The sequence below is a fragment of the Oncorhynchus nerka genome, linkage group LG10, assembly GCF_034236695.1.
Source record: "Oncorhynchus nerka isolate Pitt River linkage group LG10, Oner_Uvic_2.0, whole genome shotgun sequence".
NCBI classification, from domain to species: domain Eukaryota; kingdom Metazoa; phylum Chordata; class Actinopteri; order Salmoniformes; family Salmonidae; genus Oncorhynchus; species Oncorhynchus nerka.
Genome location: NC_088405.1, coordinates 52204491 through 52230757, shown reverse-complemented (window position 1 = coordinate 52230757; position 26267 = coordinate 52204491). Strand labels below are relative to the sequence as shown.

The 26267-nt window shown below is 43.7% G+C and overlaps 1 protein-coding gene across 1 annotated transcript in view; it reads right to left on the bottom strand.

The window, feature by feature from the left end:
* LOC115135523 (ADP/ATP translocase 2-like) overlaps positions 1-17254 on the bottom strand; it is a 34579-nt gene extending 17325 nt beyond the window's left edge. The window contains exon 1 of the mRNA XM_029670299.2: positions 17040-17254. Within this exon, the coding sequence (XP_029526159.1) occupies positions 17040-17150 (111 nt within the window). The 5' untranslated portion in view covers positions 17151-17254. The remainder of the gene's footprint in view (positions 1-17039) is intronic.
* Between the last annotated feature and the right edge of the window lie 9013 nt (positions 17255-26267).

Below are 26267 nucleotides of genomic sequence, written 5' to 3'. Positions count from 1 at the left end.
TGATTGACTAGTTATAGCCATAGAACCTGGTTGGTTAGCTACCTGCAGATTCATGAGTTGTGACGAGTTGTGATTATGGTCCATTGTTTAGCTAGCTACATGTCTTAACAAAAGACTCCTCTCATTTTGACAAAGTATTTTCACTTCAGGTTAAAGTGTACTGTTAGCTAGCTAGCTAACGTTTTTTATAATTATTTTTAATATAACATTTCAAATTACAATACAACCATAAGACATCACTACATGTATATTTTTTTCTGTTCTGAATAAACATAAAATAACATTAAAAGTAAATAAAAAAAGATAAAAGGCAGGAGTTACAGTTGTACAAACTTGATAGAGTTGTAAGAATACAGTGTTTTTTTGTTGTTATTGACTAATTCTAGAGATTTTATAGCATATTGGATTTCAAGAAAAAATATATTGCATTTAGGGACAGATCTCAAATATTTGTTTTTGTGTGTATAAAATTGACCATGGATCGTTGACGGAGGAACCGGACCGTGGATCATCGCCGGAGGCTCTGGACTGCTGACCGCCGCTGGAGGCTCTGGACTGCAGACCATCGCCGGAGACTCTGGACTGCAGACCGTCTCAGGAGGTTCCGGACTGCGGATCGTCGTTGGAGGTTCCGGACTGTGGATCGTCTCTGGAGGTTCCATACTGTGGACCGTCTCAGGACGTTCCGGCCTGTGGACCATCACTGCAGGTTTCGTGCCGTGGATCATCACTGCAGGTTTCGTGCCGTGGATCATCACTGCAGGTTTCGTGCCGTGGATCATCACTGCAGGCTTCGGGCCATGGATCATCACTGCAGGCTTCGGGCCATGGATCATCACTGGAGGCTTCGGGCCACGGATCACCTCAGGAGGCCGGGTGCGTAGAGCTGGCACAGGACACACCAGGCTGGAGAGATGCCCTGGAGGCCTGGTGCGTAGAGCTGGCACAGGGCTTACCGGGCTGGGGAGATGCACTGGAGGCCTGGTGCGTGGAGCTGGCCCAGGATATACTGGGCCGTGGAGACGCACCGGAGGTCTGGCATGCAGAGCCGGCACAACCCGTCCTGGCTGGATGCTCACCCTAGACCCGGCAAATGCGGGGCACTGGCACAGGATGTTCTGGGCTGTGAAGGCGCACCGGAGACACAGTGCCCAGAGCAGGCGCAGGATATCCTGGGCCGAGGAGGCGCACTGGAGACCAGGAGCGCTGAGCCGGCACAACCCGTCCTGGCTGGATGCTCACTTTAGCACGGCAAGTGCTAGGAGCTGGCACCGAGCGCACCGGGCTGTGAATGCGCACTGGAGACACAGTGCGTATCAACGCATAACATGGTGCCTGAACGGTCACACGCTCCCTAAAGCGAGTGCGGGGAGTTGGCTCTGGTCTGAAACCTGGCTCAGCCAACCACCCAGTGTGCCCCCACACTCGCTTTAGGGAGCATTGCCGCTCGTGCTTGCGTCTTGGTTGCGTCCCCCGGAGTCGTCGATCTTCCTTCGCTGCCTCCGCTTGCTTCCATGACAGGGTCTTGTCCCCTGCCATAATCTCCTCCCCGGTCCAGCTCGTCTTCCAAGTTGGCGCACGCTGCTTGGTCTTTTTGTGGTGGGATCTTCTGTTACATGAGAAGGAGACCAAGGTGCAGCGTTGTAGGCGTACATTATACTTTTATTTTAAATGACACCAAAAAACAACAAAATGCAAAACGAACGTAAAGCTATATGCAGTGCAGAAAGCAACCACACACAAACACTCACAGAAAATATATAATTACCCACCAACACAGGTGGGAAAAAGGCTGCCTAAGTATGATCCCCAATCAGAGACAATGATAGACAGCTGCATCTGATTGGGAACCATACCAGGCCAAACAACGAAATAAGAACTAGATTGCCCACCCAAATCACACTCCGACTTAACCAAATAGAGAAATAAAAAGCCTCTCTAAGGTCAGGGCGTGAAACTAGGATAGATTTTGTTCTTGGAGTGAAAAAGTTATCTTATGAATGTATTAAATTTCTTATCTAGTTTTCTTATTCCGGTCACAACTTGCAGACTTGTTTACGTGTTGCTGTGCATTTTGTTGCCAACCTATTTTGCTTCCTGACAACTTTACGGTTTTTACTTTTTAATTACCGTTTATATTTTTTCACTCCGGACGCTTTATCTGGACATGGTTCGTCAGGACCTCCAACAGCCGAAGCTAAGTAGTAACATTAACATGATGCCTTCTAATTGCAGTCGCTGTACTCATAATATACAGGAGAAGGATCGCCTTACGGCGAGGATAGCTGTGCTACAAGCCCAGCTTCAGACGCAATCGTTAGGCAAGGGTAATTTCAGTGTAGGAAAGGATGAAACAGCGTCTGTGCCACCAATAAGTACAGATAGTAACGTTCGTATAAATCCCCTTGCACGGTCCCCGCAGCCGGACAACTTTCTCACAGTTTCTAGAAGGAAATGCTGTAGGAATGCTCAACCGGTGTCGCTCAATCAGCCGACAGAAACTTTCATCCGGTTTTCCCCATTAAGCAGCGAGTCAGAGGCCGAGCCTTCTCTTGTCGCTACTCCTCCCGTTACGGGGTCTGAGACGCTGAAGCTTCCCACCATTAGCTCTGACAAATTGAAAACTCTATAGTCATTGGCGACTCCATTACCCGCAGTATTAGACTTAAAACGAATCATCCAGTGATCATACACTGTTTACCAGGGGGCAGGGCTACCGACGTTAAGGCTAATCTGAAAATGGTGCTGGCTAAAGCTAAAACTGGCGAGTGTAGAGAGTATAGAGATATTGTTATCCACGTCGGCACCAACGATGTTCGGATGAAAAAGTCAGAGATCACCAAGCGCAACATAGCTTCAGCGTGTAAATCAGCTAGAAAGATGTGTCGGCATCGAGTAATTGTCTCTGGCCCCCTCCCAGTTTAGGGGGAGTGATGAGCTCTACAGCAGAGTCTCACAACTCAATCGCTGGTTGAAAACTGTTTTCTGCCCCTCCCAAAAGATAGAATTTGTAGATTATTGGCCCTCTTTCTGGGACTCACCCACAAACAGGACCAAGCCTGACCTGCTGAGGAGTGACGGACTCCATCCTACCTGGAGGGGTGCTCTCATCTTATCTACCAACATAGACAGGGCTCTAACTCCTCTAGCTCCACAATGAAATAGGGTGCAGGCCAGGCAGCAGGCTGTTAGCCAGCCTGCCAGCATAGTGGAGTCTGTCACTAGCACAGTCAGTGTAGTCAGCTCAGCTATCACCATTGAGACCGTGTCTGTGCCTCGACCTAGGTTGGGCAAAACTAAACATGGCGGTGTTCGCCTTAGCAATCTCACTAGGATAAAGACCTCCTCCATTCCTGTCATTATTGAAAGAGATGATACCTCACATCTCAAAATAGGGCTACTTAATGTTAGATCCCTTACTTCAAAGGCAATTATAGTCAATGAACTAATCACTGATCATAATCTTGATGTGATTGGCCTGACTGAAACATGGCTTAAGCCTGATGAATTTACTGTGTTAAATGAGGCCTCACCTCCTGGCTACACTAGTGACCATATCCCCCATGCATCCCGCAAAGGCAGAGGTGTTGCTAACATTTACGATAGCAAATGTCAATTTACAACCAAAAAAAATGACGTTTTCGTCTTTTGAGCTTCTAGTCATGAAATCTATGCAGCCTACTCAATCACTTTTTATAGCTACTGTTTACAGGCCTCCTGGGCCATATACAGCGTTCCTCATTGAGTTCCCTGAATTTCTATCGGACCTTGTAGTCATAGCAGATAATATTCTAATCTTTGGTGACTTTAATATTCACATGGAAAAGTCCACAGACCCACTCCAAAAGGCTTTCGGAGCCATCATCGACTCAGTGGGTTTTGTCCAACATGTCTCTGGACCCACTCACTGTCACAGACATACTCTGGACCTAGTTTTGTCCCATGGAATAAATGTTGTGGATCTTAATGTTTTTCTTCATAATCCTGGACTATCGGACCACCATTTTATTACGTTTGCAATTGCAACAAATAATCTGCTCAGACCCCAACCAAGGAACATCAAAAGTCGTGCTATAAATTCACAGACAACACAAAGATTCCTTGATGTCCTTCCAGATTCCCTCTGTCTACCCGAGGACAAAAATCAGTTAACCACCTAACTGAGGAACTCAATTTAACCTTGCGCAATACCCTAGATGCAGTTGCACCCCTAAAAACTAAAAACATTTCTCATAAAGGTTGAGACCGAGTTTGCGTCTCTTACATGGGTAGGCAGACCGTTCCATAAAAATGGAGCTCTATAGGAGAAAGGTTTGGCTTTTTCAAGAGAGGCTTTATTACTGCCACTTTTAGTGAGTTCGGTACGCATCCGGTGGATAGAGAGCCGTTTATTATGTTCAACATAGGAGGGCCAAGCACAGGAAGCAGCTCTTTCAGTAGTTTAGTTGGAATAGGGTCCAGTATGCAGCTTGAAGGTTTAGAGGCCATGATTATTTTCATCATTGTGTCAAGAGATATAGTACTAAAACACTTGATCCTAGGTCCTGGCAGAGTTGTGCAGACTCAGGACAACTGAGCTTTGAAGGAATATGCAGATTTAAAGAGGAGTCCGTAATTTGCTTTCTAATAATCATGATCTTTTCCTCAAAGAAGTTCATGAATTTATCACTGTTGAAGTGAAAGCCATCCTCTCTTGGGGAATGCTGCTTTTTAGTTAGCTTTGCGACAGTATCAAAAAGGAATTTCGGATTGTTCTTATTTTCCTCAATTAAGTTAGAAAAATAGGGTGATCGAGCAGCAGTAAGGGCTCTTCGGTACTGCACGGTACTGTCTTTCCAAGCTAGTCGGAAGACTTCCAGTTTGGTGTGGCGCCAATTCCGTTCCAATTTTCTGGAAGCTTGCTTCAGAGCTCGGGTATTTTCTGTGTACCAGGGAGCTAGTTTCTTATGAGAAATGTTTTTAGTTTTTAGGGGTGCAACTGCATCTAGGGTATTGCGCAAGGTTAAATTGAGTTCCTGTTGATGGGGTAGGGTTCCCTTTTGGGAACGACCCCTCCCACGTTCAGCTGGAACGTGACGCATGGAATGCAAAAATATTCTTAGAAATATTTAACCTCCACACATTAACAAGTCCAATAGCTCAAATGAAAGATAAACACCTTGTTCATCTACCCAGCAAGTTTTCTAAAATGTTTTACGGCGAAAACATAGCACATATTTATGTCAAACCACCACCAAAGACACAGCTAATTTGAATAGCCAAGTTGAACAAAATATGCAATCAACAAACGCATGATTAAAAGAAAAATAATTCACTAACCTTTTGAAAATCTTCATCAGATGAAAGTAATAGGACATGTTACACAGTACATTTGTTTTTTTCAATAATATGCCATTTATATCCATAAATCTCTGTTTACAATGACGCCATGTTCAAAAAATGCTACTCAAATGTCCGGAGAAATGATGATAGCTCCGTCAGATAACAATCAATACACATCATAAACTTTGACTAAATATACATGTTCTACATATAGATAGAAAGATACACTTCTTCTTAATGCAACCGCTGTGTTACATTTATTTTTAACGTTACAGAATTCGTTCACTAGGCTATAATATGAGACAGCGCTCAGTAATTAGCATTATGTCTCCTCTATGTTGGAGTCCACAGAAAACACAAAATTACCACATAAATATTCCCTTACCTTTGATGTTCTTCGATCAGAAGACGTGGAAGGAGTCATACTTACCAAAAACTGCGTTTGGTTTTCAAGTCTGTGTCTTTGGGTTATCAAACGCGACAAATTCCGGTTGAAATGCAGCCAAAATTCTAGTGGATGCGCATCAAAACTTCAAAATTACATATTATATGTCGACTAAACTGGTCAAACTAAGTGCAGAATCAAGCTTTAGGATGTTATGAAACGCCCCATTGAAAGGAGACATCGCGCTGAAGAGATAGAAACGGTTCCCAGATCCGTAGCTGGTTGGGAAGGGTGGGGGCGATGACGTCAAAGTTGGCCCAACTTTTCTGATGACAAGAGAGAGTTTGGGAGAATGGCTGCCCTGAGAGTTCTGCTTTACATACAGACATAATTTGAACGGTTTTAGAAGCTTTAGAGTGTTTTCTATTCAATAATAATTATTATATGCATATATTAGCAATTTTGGACAGATTTTTTTCTGTTTACTATGGGCACGCAATTCCTCCAAAGGGGGCAGTAATTCTGCCCTATCTCTAACAGGATTTAACCTGTTGCTCCTACCCTCTACTTTTTTGAACATTTTGTTAAAAATCACGCAACATTTCAGCGCCCTGCTACTCATGCCAGGAATATAGTACGTTCATATGGTTAGAATGTGTGGATAGGAAACCCTCGGACGTTTTTAAAACTGGTTAAATCACGACTGTGGCTATAACATAACGTGCGTTACATCGGAAAGCGCAGGAAAACCTGATCACAGAAAATGGAAATAAATATCCTTGCGCCACTTCCAGCATTTGTTAACAGTGAGCCGAATTAGATAAGACCGAGCATTCAACTCCCACAGCATCCCCATGTTGTCTAGAGTCTTGTGAATTGAATCATCTTTGATTCTTGGTTGAACCGAAACAGGGGCACCACTTACCTCCGGTCTCCGCCCAGATCATTCCGGAAGAGCTCTCTCGTGAAATTTTTTCCAAGACGACAGCTAATGATTTTTACATCGCCTACGGATGATTTTTATCGCTTATTAACGTTGACTAATACCTAAAGTAGCATTACAAACGTATTTGAAGTGTTTTGTGAAAGTTTATCGTCTACTTTTTGAATTTAAAAAAATGACGTTACGTTGTGAAATCGCTGTTTTTTTCATTTATCACACAGTCTACATATAACGATATCTTGGCTTTATATGGCCCGATTTAATCGAAATAAAGACCCAATAGTGTTTATGGGACATCTAGGAGTGCCAACAAAGAAGATGGTGAAAGGTAATGACTGTTTTCTATTTTATTGTGCGGTTTGTGTAACGCCGAAATGCTAATTATTTTGTTTACGTCCCCTGCTGTGCTTTTGTGTTGTAGTGTATTGGTGCATGCTATCAGATAATAGCTTCTCATGCTGTCGCCGAAAAGCATTTTAAAAATCTGACTTGTTGCCTGGATTCACAACGAGTGTAGCTTTAATTTGATACCCTGCATGTGTATTTTAATGAACTTTTGAGTTTTAACTAATACTATTAGCATTTAGCGTAGCGCATTTGCATTTCCAGAGCTCTAGTTGGGACGCAAGCGTCCCAAGTAGAAGCAAGAGGTTAAGTCATCTCTTCAGTGGGTCATATGATTGAGTGTAGTCTGACCCAGGAGCGTGAAGGTGAACGGAATGGCTCTGGAGCAATGAACTGCCCTTGCTGTCTCTGCCTGGCCGGTTCCTCTCTTTCCACTGGGATTCTCTGCCTCTAACCCTATTACAGGGGCTGAGTCACTGGCTTACTGGGGCTCTTTCATACCGTACCTGGGAGGGGTGCGTCACCTGAGTGGGTTGAGTCACTGATGTGATCTTCCTGTCTGGGTTTGGCCCCCCCCTTGGGTTGTGCCGTGGCGGAGATCTTTGTGGGCTATACTCGGCCTTGTCTCAGGATGGTAAGTTGGTGGTTGAAGATATCCCTCTAGTGGTGTGGGGGCTGTGCTTTGGCAAAGTGGGTGGGGTTATATCTTTCCTGTTTGGCCCTGTCCGGGGGTGTCCTCGGATGGGGCCACAGTGTCTCCTGACCCCTCCTGTCTCAGCCTCCAGTATTTATGCTGCAGTAGTTTGTGTCGGGGGGCTAGGTGTCAGTTTGTTATATCTGGAGTACTTCTCCTGTCCTATCCGGTGTCCTGTGTGAATTTAAGTGTGCTCTCTCTAATTCTCTCTTTCTTTCTTTCTTTCTCTCTCTTGGAGGACCTGAGCCCTAGGACCATGCCTCAGGACTACCTGACATGATGACTCCTTGCTGTCCCCAGTGCACCTGGCCGTGCTGCTGCTCCAGTTTCAACTGTTCTGCCTTGTTATTATTGGACCATGCTGGTCATTTATGAACATTTGAACATCTTGGCCATGTTCTTTTATAATCTCCACCCGGCACAGCCAGAAGAGGACTGGCCACCCCACATAGCCTGGTTCCTCTCTAGGTTTCTTCCTAGGTTTTGGACTTTCTATGGAGTTTTTCCTAGCCACCGTGCTTCTACACCTGCATTGCTTGCTGTTTGGGGTTTTAGGCTGGGTTTCTGTACAGCACTTTGAGATATCAGCTGATGTACGAAGGGCTATATACATTAATTTGATTGATTGATTGATGAAAACTATGTCCATTTCGTCTGTCCTCTTTTTATTTAGTTTATTTATTTAACTAGGCAAGTCAGTTAAGAACACATTTTTATTTACAATGACTGCCTACTCCGTCCAAACCCGGACGATGCTGGGCCAATTGTGCGCCGCCCTATGGGACTCCCAATCACGGCCGGATGTGATACAGCCTGTAGTGACGCCTCTTGCACTGGCTCTTTGGGTCTTTGGTCGCCATGTCATTTTTTGAAATAAACAGCTAGTTTTTTAATGGTAACTGTTTTAAGGGTGGAGTTTAGGGCAGGGTGAGGAGTACTGAAAAGGTGTGACTCCAGATTATAATAGGCCTTAAGTATACAGCAGATCGCCGATTGTCCATACTGTATCACCATGACCAGGATCTCTATTCATTTAAGTGAGCAGATTATGGCTCTCAGGAGGAACGGAAAATTGCGTATCAATTCATAAATCATGTGCCATGAAATTGGTACATTGAAAATCTCTTCCCAACTATTTTGAAATCTATATGGCACAGCTATCATTTTTTTGGTCCTTAAATGGTATATATATATTTTTTAACTGGTATATATTTTTATTTATCACAATTTTCTTTAACCAATTCTGGTCTTTAATTCAGGGCCGACAGACAAGTTCCTTACCTTTCCCCCCTTCCTCTTGATAAAGGTTCCAATTAATACATTTTTTTAAAATCAATTAGTATATTTGAGTTTAACCACAATGTTTATTGTATTATTTGTTCTGTATTTTCTGGTGGATTAAACTGAAATTGCAACCAACTTTCTATGGCTTGTTTAAAAAAATAGCAATATTTTGGAGAGGATTTTGTTTTCAAATAACCAAAAGTGAGCGTTTGTAATCTGAATAAAGGGAAAAAGGCCATTCTTGAACATGGGGTGAGACATTGTCAACGACAATTTGTAAATAAAGACAGTTTGTTATTTAGAATGATTTATTTCTGTTTTTAGAGGGAGAGAAACCAAAAGACCACCGTAAGTCCCAACGGTGTGATTTGTTTGATCGTAGCTAGCTACATAGCTAGCTACATAGCCGTCTTTGTTTCAAAGATAATTGTGTAGTCTAGAGCGATTTTCTAGGTTAGCTAGCCAGCTATTGTCGTTCTCCTACGCAACGTAACGTAACCAACACTGCTAGCTAGCCAGCTAGCTCCCGATAAGCAGCATTGTAGAAACTTCACACTCAACGGTGACTTGATTAGGGTAGTGTCAACAACGCAGCTAGCCTACCCCAGCAGTACTCTATCATTTTAATCATTTTAGTCAATTAGATTCTTGCTACGTAAGCTTAACTTTCTGAACATTCGAGACGTGTAGTCCACTTGTCATTCCAATCTCCTCTGCATTAGCGTAGCCTCTTCTCTAGCCTGTCAACTATGTGTCTGTCTATCCCTGTTCTCTCCTCTCTGCACAGACCATACAAACGCTCCACACCGCATGGCCGCAGCCACCTAATCTGGTGGTCCCAGCGCGCACGACCCACGTGGAGTTCCAGGTCTCCGGTAGCCTCTGGAACTGCCGATCTGCGGCCAACAAGGCAGAGTTCATCTCAGCCTATGTCTCCCTCCAGTCCCTCGACTTCTTGGCTCTGACGGAAACATGGATCACCACAGACAACACCGCTACTCCTACTGCTCTCTCTTCGTCCGCCCACGTGCTCTCGCACACCCCCGGAGCTTCTGGTCAGCGGGGTGGTGGCACCGGGATCCTCATCTCTCCCAAGTGGTCATTCTCTCTTTCTCCCTTACCCATCTGTCTATCGCCTCCTTTGAATTCCATGCTGTCACAGTTACCAGCCCTTTCAAGCTTAACATCCTTATCATTTATCGCCCTCCAGGTTCCCTCGGAGAGTTCATCAATGAGCTTGATGCCTTGATAAGCTCCTTTCCTGAGGACGGCTCACCTCTCACAGTTCTGGGCGACTTTAACCTCCCCACGTCTACCTTTGACTCATTCCTCTCTGCCTCCTTCTTTCCACTCCTCTCCTCTTTTGACCTCACCCTCTCACCTTCCCCCCTACTCACAAGGCAGGCAATACGCTCGACCTCATCTTTACTAGATGCTGTTCCTCCACTAACCTCATTGCAACTCCCCTCCAAGTCTCCGACCACTACCTTGTATCCTTTTCCCTCTCGCTGTCATCCAACACTTCCCACACTGCCCCTACTCGGATGGTATCGCGCCGTCCCAACCTTCGCTCTCTCTCCCCGCTACTCTCTCCTCTTCCATCCTATCATCTCTTCCCTCTGCTCAAACCTTCTCCAACCTATCTCCTGATTCTGCCTCCTCAACCCTCCTCTCCTCCCTTTCTGCATCCTTTGACTCTCTATGTCCCCTATCCTCCAGGCCGGCTCGGTCCTCCCCTCCCGCTCCGTGGCTCGACGACTCATTGCGAGCTCACAGAACAGGGCTCCGGGCAGCCGAGCGGAAATGGAGGAAAACTCGCCTCCCTGCAGACCTGGCATCCTTTCACTCCCTCCTCTCTACATTTTCCTCCTCTGTCTCTGCTGCTAAAGCCACTTTCTACCACTCTAAATTCCAAGCATCTGCCTCTAACCCTAGGAAGCTCTTTGCCACCTTCTCCTCCCTCTTGAATCCTCCTCCCCCCCCCCCTCCTCCCTCTGCAGATGACTTTTTTGAAAAGAAGGTCGACGACATCCGATCCTCGTTTGCTAAGTCAAACGACACCGCTGGTTCTGCTCACACTGCCCTACCCTGTGCTCTGACCTCTTTCTCCCTCTCTCTCCAGATGACATCTCGCGTCTTGTGACGGCCGGCCGCCCAACAACCTGCCCGCTTGACCCTATCCCCTCCTCTCTTCTCCAGACCATCTCCGGTGACCTTCTCCCTTACCTCACCTCGCTCATCAACTCATCCCTGACCGCTGGCTACGTCCCTCCCGTCTTCAAGAGAGCGAGAGTTGCACCCCTTCTGAAAAAACCTACACTCGATCCCTCCGATGTCAACAACTACAGACCAGTATCCCTTCTTTCTTTTCTCTCCTTGGCCAGCTCTCCCGCTATCTCTCTCAGAATGACCTTCTTGATCCAAATCAGTCAGGTTTCAAGACTAGTCATTCAACTGAGACTGCTCTTCTCTGTATCACGGAGGCGCTCCGCACTGCTAAAGCTAACTCTCTCTCCTCTGCTCTCATCCTTCTAGACCTATCGGCTGCCTTCGATACTGTGAACCATCAGATCCTCCTCTCCACCCTCTCCGAGTTGGGCATCTCCGGCGCGGCCCACGCTTGGATTGCGTCCTACCTGACAGGTCGCTCCTACCAGGTGTCGTGGCGAGAATCCGTCTCCTCACCACGTGCTCTCACCACTGGTGTCCCCCAGGGCTCTGTTCTAGGCCCTCTCCTATTCTCGCTATACACCAAGTCACTTGGCTCTGTCATAACCTCACATGGTCTCTCCTATCATTGCTATGCAGACGACACACAATTAATCTTCTCCTTTCCCCCTTCTGACGACCAGGTGGCGAATCGCATCTCTGCATGTCTGGCAGACATATCAGTGTGGATGACGGATCATCACCTCAAGCTGAACCTCGGCAAGACGGAGCTGCTCTTCCTCCCGGGAAGGACTGCCCGTTCCATGATCTCGCCATCACGGTTGACAACTCCATTGTGTCCTCGTCCCAGAGCGCTAAGAACCTTGGCGTGATCCTGGACAACACCCTGTCGTTCTCAAATAACATCAAGGCGGTGGCCCGTTCCTGTAGGTTCATGCTCTACAACATCCGCAGAGAACGACCCTGCCTCACACAGGAAGCGGCGCAGGTCCTAATCCAGGCACTTGTCATCTCCCGTCTGGATTACTGCAACTCGCTGTTGGCTGGGCTCCCTGCCTGTGCCATTAAACCCCTACAACTCATCCAGAACGCCGCAGCCCGTCTGGTGTTCAACCTTCCCAAGTTCTCTCACGTCACCCCGCTCCTCCGCTCTCTCCACTGGCTTCCAGTTGAAGCTCGCATCCGCTACAAGACCATGGTGCTTGCCTACGGAGCTGTGAGGGGAACGGCACCTCACTACCTCCAGGCTCTGATCAGGCCCTACACCCAAACAAGGGCACTGCGTTCATCCACCTCTGGCCTGCTCGCCTCCCTACCACTGAGGAAGTACAGTTCCCGCTCAGCCCAGTCAAAACTGTTCGCTGCTCTGGCCCCCAATGGTGGAACAAACTCCCTCACGACGCCAGGACAGCGGAGTCAATCACCACCTTCCGGAGACACCTGAAACCCCACCTCTTTAAGGAATACCTAGGATAGGATAAAGTAATCCTTCTCCCCCCCCCCCCCCTTAAAAGACCTAGATGCACTATTGTAAAGTGGCTGTTCCACTGGATGTCATAAGGTGAAAGCACCAATTTGTAAGTCGCTCTGGATAAGAGCGTCTGCTAAATGACTTAAATGTGTAAATGTAAATGTACCTTTTTTTCGAAAACCGTCAGTCCACATGTCAAGTGTAATTCCCCCATATTTACCCAAGTTCTCTCTTATTTTGTTGTTGCCTGATGCATGACTCCATTGCCAGAGAAGAGAGACTCTCAGACTGAAAACGCCTCCTTTAATTTATGAAAAGATAATCAATTTGTGCCACAGTTTAGACTACCGATAGTGATAGTGTGGTGCAATGACAGAATGCCACCATCTACCACTAAAGGTCGCGGCATAAGCTTGTAACTTTTAAAGAAAGAACCACTGTAGCATCTAACAATTGGATTTAATTATTTCCTGCACACCGCTTGATGATGCAAACAACTAATTTATTTTCAGAACCATCCACTGACCACGGATATACCCTCCAACGTGGTAAAAGTGTAGCAAAACAGTCCCAGACACAAGTCGGTAAGTAAGTCACACGTGGGTTTTTACGAAAGATTGCCTCTCTCGAGCTGTTCTCACTCGGTGTGACGAATCATTCCTTTAGTAAACATTATTACTGCAGTGGGTTTGTAACATGTGCAGCCCATCTGTGGTATTCATTTATTATTGGATGACGGGACGCGGTCATACCAGTCATTTCAGTTAGAAGAGTGCTCTTACACTCTGTGTATTATATATTATATATGCATACCGAGTATTGTAGCACGTTAATGTGCCTTTTCAGTGCACCTGAGCACGTTACGTTGGAATTTGTATTAGGTCCCACTCTTTCCGGGGTCCTTATAGGAATTAATCATATTCCATCCATTCAATCCTTCATAATGCCCTAGACATTAATGTGTTAATTATTAGTTGGTCAAGCCAAAGATGGCACCGGAGCACGTTACGTTGGAATTTGTATTAGGTCCCACTCTTTCCGGGGTCCTTATAGGAATTAATCATATTCCATCCATTCAATCCTTCATAATGCCCTAGACATTAATGTGTTAATACTTCTACCTAGTGGTGCTTTAGTTTCAGCCCTTTATATGTAGTAACATGGTTATAGTGATGCCTTTATAGTTTACACAACCGGTCGAAAGTTTTAGAACACCTACTCATTCAAGGGTTTTTCTTAACTTTTACTATTTTCTACATTGTAGAATAATAGTGAAGACATCAAAACTATGAAATAACACATATGGAATCATGTAGTAACCAAAAACGCAACCTAATATTTTACATTTGACATTCTTCAAATAGCCACCCTTTGCCTTGATGACAGTTTTGCACACTATTGGCATTCTCTCCAGAGTCTGTACCAGAGTTGCAGTGATGGGACACGACTGTAACTACCAATTGGATATCACGAAATTGTGGAGAAAAATGGGTAAAAACTACCACAAAACATTTAGAGGTGAAGAGGATGTAAGGAATCGAAGAAAGACAAATTGAGAAAGAGCTTATCCCTGAATCCCAAATCAACCCTAGCCCTTACACCATATACACTTGTGTAGACCTGAGCAGATTGGATAGGTGCAATATGGGGACAATTCAACTTGGCCTGGATCAATTCTAATTTTATTTGTCACGTGCCGAATACAACAGGCCTTACCATGAAATGCTTACTTCCAAGCCTTTAACCAACAATGCAGTTCAAGAAAGAGTTAAGAAAATATTTACTGAATAAACTAAAGTAAAAAAATACAAATTAACACAATAAAATAACAATAATGGGGCTATATACAGGGTGTACCGGTACCGAGCCAATGTGCGGGGTACAGATTAGTCAAGGTAATTTGTACATGTAGGTAGTGGTAATATGACAATGTATAGATAATAAACAGTGAGTAGCAGCAGTGTAAAAACAAAGTGGGGGGGTGTCAATGTAAAAAGTCTGGGTGGCCATTTGATTAATTGTTCAGGTGTCTTATGGCTTGGGGGTAGAAGCTGTTAAGGAGCCTTTTGGACCTAGACTTGGCCCTCCGTAACCGCTTGCCGTGTGGTAGCAGAGAGAACAGTCTATGACTTGGGTGACTGGAGTCTTTGAACATTTTTTGGGCCTTCCTCTGACACTGCCTAGTATATAGGTCCTGGATGGCAGGAAGCTTGGCCCCAGTGATGAACTGGGCCGTATGCACTACCCTCTGTAGCGCCTTACAGTCAGATGCCGAGCAGCTGCCATACCAGGCGGTGATACAACCGGTCAGGATGCTCTCGATGGTGAAGCTGTAGAACATTTTGAGCATCTGGGGACCCATGCCAAATCTTTGCAGTCTCCTGAGTGGGAACGGTGTTGTTGTGCCCTCTTCACAAGTTTCCTGGTGTGTTTGGACCATGATAGTTTGTTGGTGACATGAACACTAAGGAACTTGAAACTCTCGACCCGCTCCACTACAGCCACGTCAATGTTAATGGGGGCCTGTTCGGCCCTCCTTTTCCTGTAGTCAACGATAAGCTCCTTTGTCTTGCTCACATTGAGGATGAGGTCGTGGATGAACAGGGAGTACAGGAGGGGACTAAGCACGCACCCCTGATGTGCCCCAGTGTTGAGGATCAGCGTGGCAGATGTGTTGTTGCCTACCCTTACCACCTATGGTCAGCCTGTCAGGAAGTCCAGGATCCAGTTGCAGAGGGAGGTGTTTAGTCCCAGTGATGAGCTTTGTGGGCACTATGGTGTTGAACGCTGAGCTGAAGTCAATGAACAGCATTCTCACATAGGTGTTCCTGTTCTCCAGACGAGCAAGGGCAGTGTGGAGTGCGATTGAGATTGCGTCATCTGTGCATCTGTTGGGGCAGTACACGAATTGGAGTGGGTCTAGGGTCTACCTGTAACCTGTGTGTTTTCTTTCTGCATCCTTCTATGCCCCTATATCTTTCCCTTTTATTCTGCTCTTGCTCTTCAGGATCTAGGGTTTCTGCCATGCTCTGAGACGTGTACCGTATCCCTTCCCCAGACCTGGATCCACCTGATGTCCTCCATGATCAACCACCCTCCAAGATCCCGCTGTTCATTACATTATCTACAGCTACTGTTAATGTCATGTGGTTTCATCTAATCTGCTAAGGACCTGGGCTTGACATATCATCCTGGGCACAGTGAGATACACAGATGGACTACACTGCAAACACTCCAAGAGCAAAGAGAACAGCTGTGCCTGGACTTTACCGTCTCCCTCTTCAAGTCCACCTTCTGAGACTGGCTGCCTTGTGGAGGGAAAGTGACTGGCAGAACCACCTGTAGCATCCACCTCTTCTCTATACCACACGCCAGCACGGAGAATAAAAATAAACACCCAAACCCTACTTCTGACAAGACTGCCCTCCTCTCATATGTACTTTTCTTTAAAAATACATGATTTAACCATTATTTAACTAGGCAAGTCAGTTAAGAACAAATTCTTATTCACAATGAGGGCCTACCCAGGCCAAACCCGGACGACGCTGGGCCAATTGTGCGCAGCCCTATGGGACTCCCAATCACGGCCGGCTGTGATACAGCCTGGATTCATACTTCTGTTTCCTCAACTAAATGGCATTTTATTGTTTATGTGTTGATGTTAGCCTATACTCATGTATTTCATTCTACAACTGCCATGTGGGTATATTAATTAAAGTTTAAGTAATTAAGTCCATGACACACTTGTTCCACAAAAAACAAACTTTTCATATTATAATCTTAAAATATTGGCAGGTAGTTTTTTTCCACAGGCTGTTCATTTAATTAATTTGTTGTAAATCCCTTTTGGTATGTGTGAGTTCAACATTATTCACCTGTCTGACCTGCGTTATATTCCACCACAAGTGTACTGCTGTATTTCTGAGCTATGCCTATGCCATGTGGTGGAGTAAGGAAGGTAGGGGAAAATAATTACAATAGGACTAATAGCATACTTGAGTAAGACAAGGGAAGATGAAAAAAAAGCCAGAGGGGCCAGTGTACGACTTGAACTTATTTGCAAATTAATTAATGTTAATAGCTTCATGGGAGCTCACTTCCCGATCTGAAGGGGGGGGCGCGGTGTAGCAGCGGCCTGGTGCCCAAAGCGAGACAGTCATGCGAGACGTCCTACCACTTTCCACACAGCAGGTGTATGGTGCAGTTGGGACAAAAGTTGGCATTCAGACATTTAATTGATGGTGAGGGACACATTCAACTTTACATCTGGTAAGTAGAGTTCCTAGAGATTATGTTTTTTTTTGTGATCCGGCAATATTGTGGTAGGGTTATTTTCCGTCGCCATAACGATGCACAGCTCAGGGAGTCCAACCAATGCACATACTCACGACGTTGTGTCTCAAAGCTACTACGGAAACATAGCTACCTGAAGGAGAAGCTTGACTCTCTCGATGGGAGCAACCGCCGTTTCGGAGATGGCAGCGGAGATTCCACCAGCCAAGAAATCCTTTGCGAATGAAACTGCGGTCTCATTCATTGTGAGATGTTGGAAGATGACTTGCAGACGGAACTCCCAGATATCCCCTCTGCCCTCAAACAGCGGGTGGCAGGTATAACATACACCGACTTTCCTGGCACCACCTGTTAAAGGGGCAATCTGCAGTTGCTACATAAATTTTTATGACAGAATTGAATATGCACCCACTGATGCTTGAAGAATAACGTAGAAATGCCTCAATGAGCTGTCGTACCCCATCAGAACCCAAAATATAAGCTTGTTTTACTCCAATGTTTGTAAACAAAGTAAATGTAAAAAAACAATATAGCCTCAAAACATGGTTAGAGCTATCATGTTGATGTCATGGATGGTCAGTCCTTGCATCCATAGCTCTGTATATACATTTGAGAGTGGTTACAGTTTTTCAGCCCCATCCCTTAGTTTATTTAAAAAAATATGTTTTTAACCGAAATAGGGGTGTGGCATGGTTATTGTATGAATAGCTGATTGCCGCTTTAAGCGAAACACGACAATCTGCTTGCGCATGTCCAACGAAGAAGCCCATTTGGCATGGCTGCGGGTTAAGTTACAAGGTTCGGTATGGGTTAAGGTTAGGGACTAGAGCTCTTCACGGATCCACCTGTACCCAAGACCCGAGTGGGTCCAGATTCAGAATTCTAAATAATGTCACGGGTCTGGGTCAGATCTGATATGATTGTCATGGGTATGTGTACTTTACACTGACTTGACCGGAAGGGCTGGTACAGATCCTAACGCGACTGCTGCAGTAGAGAGAGGGAGATACATTTTATAATGTATGCTGCTGCTCTTGCTTTTCACAAGAGGTAGCTTGTTGTTGGCCAATCATAAGTCAGCAAAAGCTTCCGTGTGTGGCAAAAGTTAGGAAGTATCTCATGGAAGATCGAATTAAAATGACAGAATTAAAAGTTCAAGGAGAAAAATAGGCTACAACGACCAAGAGCTAACAGGTAGACTGCTACTTAACATTTCAATGGAGTTGTTCTTTGTAACTGTAGGATGAGTAGGATGTGAAAACGCGTGCCGTGTAGCCTCAATTACCCTAGTTAGCTAAATGCTTACTAATTCTCCTGGTTTGATGCAGCCAAGACAGGTACTATGTAATCATATTTGATGATAAATAACCCAGCTATTGCAGGCAGTCTATTATAGGGCGAGTTGGCTTGGTTGTTTGCCGTCTCCCTCCTGCCTGTTCATCCCCTTTCCCTCTCCTCCTCCCTGCCCCCTCTCCTCCCTGCCCCCTGTGTCACTCACTCACAGTACAACCCACCCCGCCTGCTAGAGCATCATATCTCTCTTCCTCCTCTCACGCGGTATCATCTCCGTTTGATAAAGTAGCTTAAACAATGAGTTTTTTTGCTGCTTCCCTCACTCGGATCCGACCGGGTCTGCATCTGAACAGGTCTGTCGATATGGAACGGGTCAAGTTGTCCTCTGATCCGTTTGGAACGGGTCTCTAATTTTAAAAAAATGTGTTTATGCCTATTGGGTCTTGGTGGGAAAGCCCCTGCTGGGTCTGTGGAGACCTCTATAGGGATGTCAGCATTGACTGGAGGCAAAGCATCAACACAGTCAGCTTGCCTCAAAGTATCTCTTCAGGTCATCCCATACAGAACAAGTCAGTCCATAAAGTCAATATTTTTGGCATCTTCATTTATTTTTTGGGGTGTTTGGCAGCATCTTATTTATCTTTCTCTGGCTGCTTATCCATTCTCTGGTTGCATCTTAATTCTCCACACTTATCCCAAAGTGTGCACTAGTACACTTTCACCCATGGATTTAAACGCACTCTAGCCAATGTTTACACAATTTCTATACTTTTAAATCCATGTCAGGATGCAGTTTATGTCCTTAAGCCTGAAGTGTGCTCTTGATCACTTGTTTTAATTAATCTGAAATAAAATGACTGGTATGCGCATTATTATCTCTTGTTTACACCAATCAAATTAAATGACAGTTGGGATGAAAGGCACAGGTATGTACAGTTGAAGTCGGAAGTTTACATACACCTTAGCCAAATAATTTAAACTCAGTTTTTCACAATTCCTGACATTTAATCCTTGTAAAAATTCCCTGTTTTAGGTCAGTTAGGATCACCACTTTGTTTTAAGAAAGTGAAAAGTCAATAATAGTTGAGTGATTTATTTCAGCTTTATTTCTTTCATCACATTCCCAGTGGGTCAGAAGTTTACATACGCTCAATTAGTATTTGGTAGCATTGCCTTTAAACTGTTTAACTTGGGTCAAATGTTTTGGGTAGCCTTCCTCCTGACAGAGCTGGTGTAACTGAGTCAGGTTTGTAGGCCTCCTTGCTCGCACATGCTTTTTCAGTTCTGCCCACAAATGTTCTATTGGATTGAGGTCAGGGCTTTGTGATGGCCACTCCAATACCTTGACTTTGTTGTCCTTAAGCCATTTTGCCACAACTTTGGAAGTATGCTTGTGGTCATTGTCCATTTGGAAGACCTATTTGCAACCAAGCTTTAACTTCCTGACTGATGTCTTGAGATGTTGCTTCAATATATCCACATAATTTTGCTTCCTCATGATGCCATCTATTTTGTGAAGTGCACCAGTCCCTCCTGCAGCTAAGCACCCCCACAACATGACGCTGCCACCCCCTTGCTTCACGGTTGGGATGGTGTTCTTCGGCTTGCAAGCATCCCCCTTTTCCTCCAAGCATAACGATGGTCATTATGGCCAAACAGTTCTATTTTTGTTCCATCAGACCAGAGGACATTTCTCCAAAAAGTACGATCTTTGTCCCCATGTGCAGTTGCAACCCGTAGTCTGGCTTTTTTTATGGCGGTTTTGGAGCAGTGGCTTCTTCCTTGCTGAACAGCCTTTCAGGTTATGTCGATATAGGACTCGTTTTACTGTGGATATAGATACTTTTGTACCTGTTTCCTCCAGCATCGTCATAACGTCCTTTGCTGTTGTTCTGGGATTGATTTACACTTTTCGCACCAAAGTACGTTCATCTCTAGGGGACAGAACGCGTCTCCTTCCTGAGCAGTATGACGGCTGTGTGGTCCCATGGTGTTTAAACTTGTGTACTATTGTTTGTAGAGATGAACATGGTACCTTCAGGCATTTGGAAATGGCTCCCAATGATGAACCAGACTTGTGGAGGTCTACAATTTGTTTTCTGAGGTCCTGGCTGATTTCTTTTGATTTTCCTATGATGTCAAGCAAAAAGGCACTGAGTTTGAAGGTAGGCCATGAAATACATCCACGGGTACACCTTCAATTGACTCAAATTATGTCAATTAGCCTATCAGAAGCTTTTAAAGCCATGACTTCATTTTCTGGAATTTTACAAGATGTTTAAAGGCACAGTCAACTTAGTGTATGTAAACTTCTGACCCACTGGAATTGTGATAAGTGAAATAATCTGTCTGGAAACAATTGTCGGAAAAATTACTTGTGTCATGCACAAAGTAGATGTCCTAACCGACTTGCAAAAACTATAGTTTGTTAACAATACATTTGTGTACCTAAGTGTATGTAAACTTCTGACTTCAACTGTATATTGTTTATCTATCGCTATCATATATATATATATACTGTATATATATATATATATGTTTTTATTTTTTATATATATAATCCAACCCATACTTGTGTCTATGTGAAGCACAACTTCCTACCCATAACAGATTCCCTATAAGAAAACATTTGAGAGTTGAAGAAATGTACCTACACTAGTCATGCATGATGATGGATAACTGTGTCCTGTGTATCAGATCATTTAAATGTAATTGATATTATATCTGCATTTAGAATTAATCAAACTTAGTTGTCATTGTGTTGTTTTTCTTTACAGATGTCATCTTTTAGAAGAAAACAAGCTACGCTGGTTTACAGAGACCTGACCAGAGGCATGATAGCATGTACACTCCTGGAAAACAGAATGGAAAACGCTGCACACTGCTGCTCATGCTCCCAGGTGATATTTATTTACAACTTTTCAACCCTTAGGTCTTCATCAGGCATCCATCCATATCCCAGGATGGAAGGTCCTATTTATATGGGCAGTACTCAGTGACATCACTTCCTGAAACAGGAGGTAAAAAATGTATAAACTCGTTTCACAATATTAATATTCAATGTATCAAAATATATGATTGTACACAGAGAATGTGATCAATATTTATAGTAATATACATACACATACAATATTCAATTAGGATAATTAAAAAAACACAATTTAGAATCATTGAAACTATAAAAACGGTTTCAAGTCAAACTCCTCGTTAAGGCCACGAGTTCAGGCTGTGGATCCAGAAAGATTCCTGTTGAAGAAGTTTCCTCTCAGTGTCCCCTCCCCCGCGTGACATCTTGACCCTTTGTATTCCAATGTATCTCCGAGAACTAATAGGATGTCCAGCTTGTACAAAATGAGCAGCAACCAGATTTTTTGTTCTCTCACCTGTCCGTATGTTGCTGCGGTGCTCACTGATCTGTGTCTTTAGGCTTCTACTGGGTTTCCCTATGTAAGACAACACCCAAAGTCGCCGGAGCAAGACATGGTAATAAACCTGTCCAACAGGTCTATATCTGATACATGTTCATCTGCCCTAGGTAAGGCACAATCATTTGTCCCAACATCACAGGCCAATGACTTTGATACAGTTACAGATTTTCAAACATTTTTTTGCGTAGTTTGAGATTAACTACATTTTTTTGGTAATGGGGTTGCTCCCTATGTACCTGCCAATATTCATCTATTGAACGATTTTAGCAACCAGACAGGAAACTGAAACAAGTGCTAATGTTTTTCCAATTGAAAACCTCAAATGACAATGAACTTGACTCTCGCCCTGAGGACATGACGAGGGAAAATACATATTTGAAGAGGAAAAGCACATTTTTTGACCACCCAAAAGAAATCCCTCTCTTGAAACATATTGCCACCTAGTTGAGAAAGATGTACATAATCTCCTGGCTAAGAAAAAATAATACAAGGTATTCCACAATATGTCCAAAGCAGAGAAATAATCTCTTATGTGACTGAAAAATGACTCCAGTATCATTATAAAACCTGCCGACAAAGGAGGTGCAATAGTGATCCTAAATGCAGCAGACTATGCAAAGGACATTCTGAGACAAATTCTGAGACAACTTAGTGATGCTGACTCCCAAAGTACCCTACTAATCAATTAAAGTCTCTGATCCATGATATATTGTCAACCTTTTTGAATGAAGGGGAAATTACAAAAACAGAATATGACTAGATTGAAGTTGACTGTCCAACCGCACCTGTCATAGACGCTCTACCCAAAATTCACAAGATCATGACGCCACCTATACCAGGCAGGCCCATTGTGAGCAGTAATGGATCTCTGACAGAGAATATCTCTACCTTTTGTAGACCATTTTGTGAAACCCTGGGCGATCTCCCTCCCCACGTATACTAGAGACTCTATTGATTTTATACATTTTTTAAAAATCTGTGGACTATATACCTGAAAATTCTATTTTGTGTATTTTTGATGTTACCAGTCTATATACACCCCCATCAGGGCGGCCTAGAGGCCCTCATGTTCTACCTCAATGAAAGTCCCCCTAATGCTTTACCCAGCACCAATTGTATTGTGGACATGGCTGAACTGGTACTAACCTCCAACTATTTTCTCTTCAGAGGAGACTTCTTCTTCCAGACCAAAAGGACAGCGATGGGGAGCACTATGGCTCCTAATTATACTAACCTATATCTAGGAATGTTTGAAAAACAGGTGGTGCTGAATCCAGACCTTAACCCCTTTCTCTCCAATATTCTCCAAATTCTGAGAAATTTGAATGACATTTTTGTGATCTATACTGGGACCCAGGAAGAACATTTGGAATTCCATGCTTAGCTAAACTCTATGAATGAACACCTTCTCTTCAGCATTAACTATGACCTATCACAAATCAATTTTCTTCATGTCATGGTTAATTAAGAACAAAACACCCCTCTCTACAGTTCTCTATGGGAAACCTACGGACAAGAATACCCTCCTTAGAGGTGTCAGCTTTCATCCACGTCAACATAAAGAAATGTAGCCTAATTATTAATTCATATATTTAGTTAACATTAGACAGTTAATCCAGAGATTCTTACCTACGCATCGATTCGGCAGTCTCGCACCAGATCATCATGGCATTTGTAGTTCTTTATGATAGCCACATTAGCAGCTAATTAGCATTTCATTTTTGGGGGGTAAATACATGCGAATATATTGATAAAAGTCAGCTTGTCCTAGAGAGATTTACACAGTTATCAAAACGTCACGTTAGGGTAACCCTACATGAAACACAGCCCTTATTTGAAGTGTTTCTAAAATCTATGGGAAAAATGAATGGTGGAAAAACTATTATTGGAACCATTTCCCTGTTTGATCTCTTGAGTTTTATGGGTATTATGACTCACACTGTGGTACTCTATAGTCCACTTAGTAACAGTAAAAGGGCTCTCCAAACCTTTTCCTGGAGAGATACCCTTCTGTAGGTCTTCGCTACAACCCCAGTTGTAACTAAGCCGATTCAGCTTATCAACCAGCTAATTATTAGAATCACGTGTACTAGATTAGGGTAGCTGCAGTTCTGCAGCTGTGAGCTGGAACCTGGGGCTGACTATATTCAACCTGTTTGAAAATGATCAGGACACCGCAAGTGCCCGTGAGAGCCAACAACCTCAAATCGGTATGTGATTACACTTTTCGAGCTGCGGCGTTACATTTTACTCCGGGTTTGCTCCGATTTCCCCCGACTTGGAAAAATACGCCAAGAGCTGATCGGGAGCCATAGATCGGAAGTGCCGGGAAGTCGGGTATGAACAAGTTCAGACTGGGAAAATACGTTTTGAAAGGTCATCGAACTCGGAATTCTAAATCTTTCTCTTTGATGACAACATTTATCCACAAAGAATTGCTGCGCCACCCTGTTCAAGTGAGCACATCACAACAAGGTGAGTCCAAAAAGGTCTTATATGCTGCTGCATAAATTATGTAATATGCCAGGGAGATATGTATACAGTAGCTAAGAAACAAATACTAAGTGTATGTTGTGTAGGAAGCTGTTAGTAGCCCATGTGCCTCATCCTAATAATTTGGCCTATTTTCACCTCTTAATTTTGCTTAACGTTACTGTTTCTGACTCGGTGGTGCACATGTAGCCTATAACCTGTTTTTTGAGCAATGTCATCATCTAATATTGTAAGAGCTTTCATTGTCTGCTTATATGCCCCCTTTATTTATCCTATGATTCTGACTTGGTGTACAGGGAATGTTCTGCATTCTGTCACTGTACATTTCAAAAGTGCTGAACACATAGTTATATTGACTACGTACGTCTTAGTTCGCTCATTAATGTCTTAATCGAAATTACGGAATGCCTCTTATCCGCTCATCATTCCCTTATGCCATCTCAATTGTCAGTAGAAACCATATTTGTTTAAACAAGTCAGCCATATCAGCTACGTTTTTTAAAGAGGCAGTAAATGAGGCTAAATGAACTGTTTCACTGCCAGACAAGGCTCTGCTGATAGCCATGTGTAGCGGTGGTAATGATTCACTCCATTGTGCTGGAAAGAAATCTCTGCTGTTGGTACAGCTTTATGTAGGCCCTAAGAGTTTGTGGGCACCGCTTGTCGCCATTATAGTGCAATTAATGTATTGTTTAGTGTTGTGTTGTGTAGTGGTCTTTGCTGCCATGCACCTAAAAAAATGTCTTTTGAGTTTACCCCACCAAGATTTACATGCTAAAATCGCCACTGTGTACAGTCATTGTTTAAAGTCTCAGTAAGCTAATTTGTGATACAGTGAAGGTTAATACACATATAGGTGAATTTGTCCCAATACTTTTGGTCCCCTAAAATGGGGGGACTATGTACATAAAGTTCTGTAATTTCTAAACAGTTCACCCGATATGGATGAAAATACCCTCAAATGAAAGCTGACAGTCTGCTCTTCAATTATATCATTGTATCATTTCAAATCCAAAGTGCTGGAGTACAGAGCCAAAACAACAAGTGCCACTGTTCCAATGCTTTTGGAGCGCACTGTATGTTAGCTATAATGATACATTAGATCATGTATTGAATATTTAACCACCATGTAGTGACATTCATGAATGGCTTGATACAGTTTTATGAATGGCTTGATACGGATTTCTCCATACCCACTTTGAAGTAATGGTTTACACAAAAATGCATGAAATAAATGCTCTTTACACTGAATTGTTTTGACATTTACAAAAACAGTCCCAATCTGATGGTGGACACCACATTTGCAGTGCCAGCCTTTCATGATTATGCTTACAATGGTGACTGGCAGATAATTACAACTTGATAATTTCTTCTGTTAAACACTGCTTCTTTGTATAGTTGCAGACCGTTGCCCTGACGGTATTCATTAACGGCTAGTTGTATCTATCCTAGTTCCTTAATTAAACATCACCCATTGTAATGCTCATTATGGTTTCTGATTGTACTTTACATTTCAGGTCACAGATGGTACCAGATATGTGACTGGTAGCAGGCTTGCTGACAGAGAACAAATGAAGTTTGTGGTTTTACCTACAAAAGTTTGGGAAGATCACAAAAGAGATGACACTAGCTCATCGTGTTGACACCCTCATTGATTCCCTCCTCTATTACTTAGCCAGGGTCAGGGCAAGGTAGGAATTTAAAACTAGGAATCAGTTAAGTATTGAGAGGGCCCATTTTTCAGGATTGTGTTGATATCCCATCATTTTGCACAGAGTATAAAGGCAATGTATTTTAAAGTATCTATGACGTGTAAGTTCCCCTTCCTGTTTTAGCACTGGAAACACAACTCTGGCAGCAGAAAGTCCTGAAGGAGGAAACCGAGGCAAAGGAGGAGTTGATGATGCTGCTATAGGCAGCATTCCAGGTTAGATTCCATGTGTTTTGCTCATATCTTTTGTTTATATGTAATGATCCCTTTCTCCCAATTCAATCAGTTGAATATGTCATAGGCAGCACACTGTCGGACGTAGAAGTTTGAACCCGTCAGATAAAGGAGACCCTCACAGGCAAGAGGATGTTGTCCCTGATACGTGGAAACTCTCGCCGAGCAAGTAGTTGCTACATCGCTGACCTAAGGTTTTATC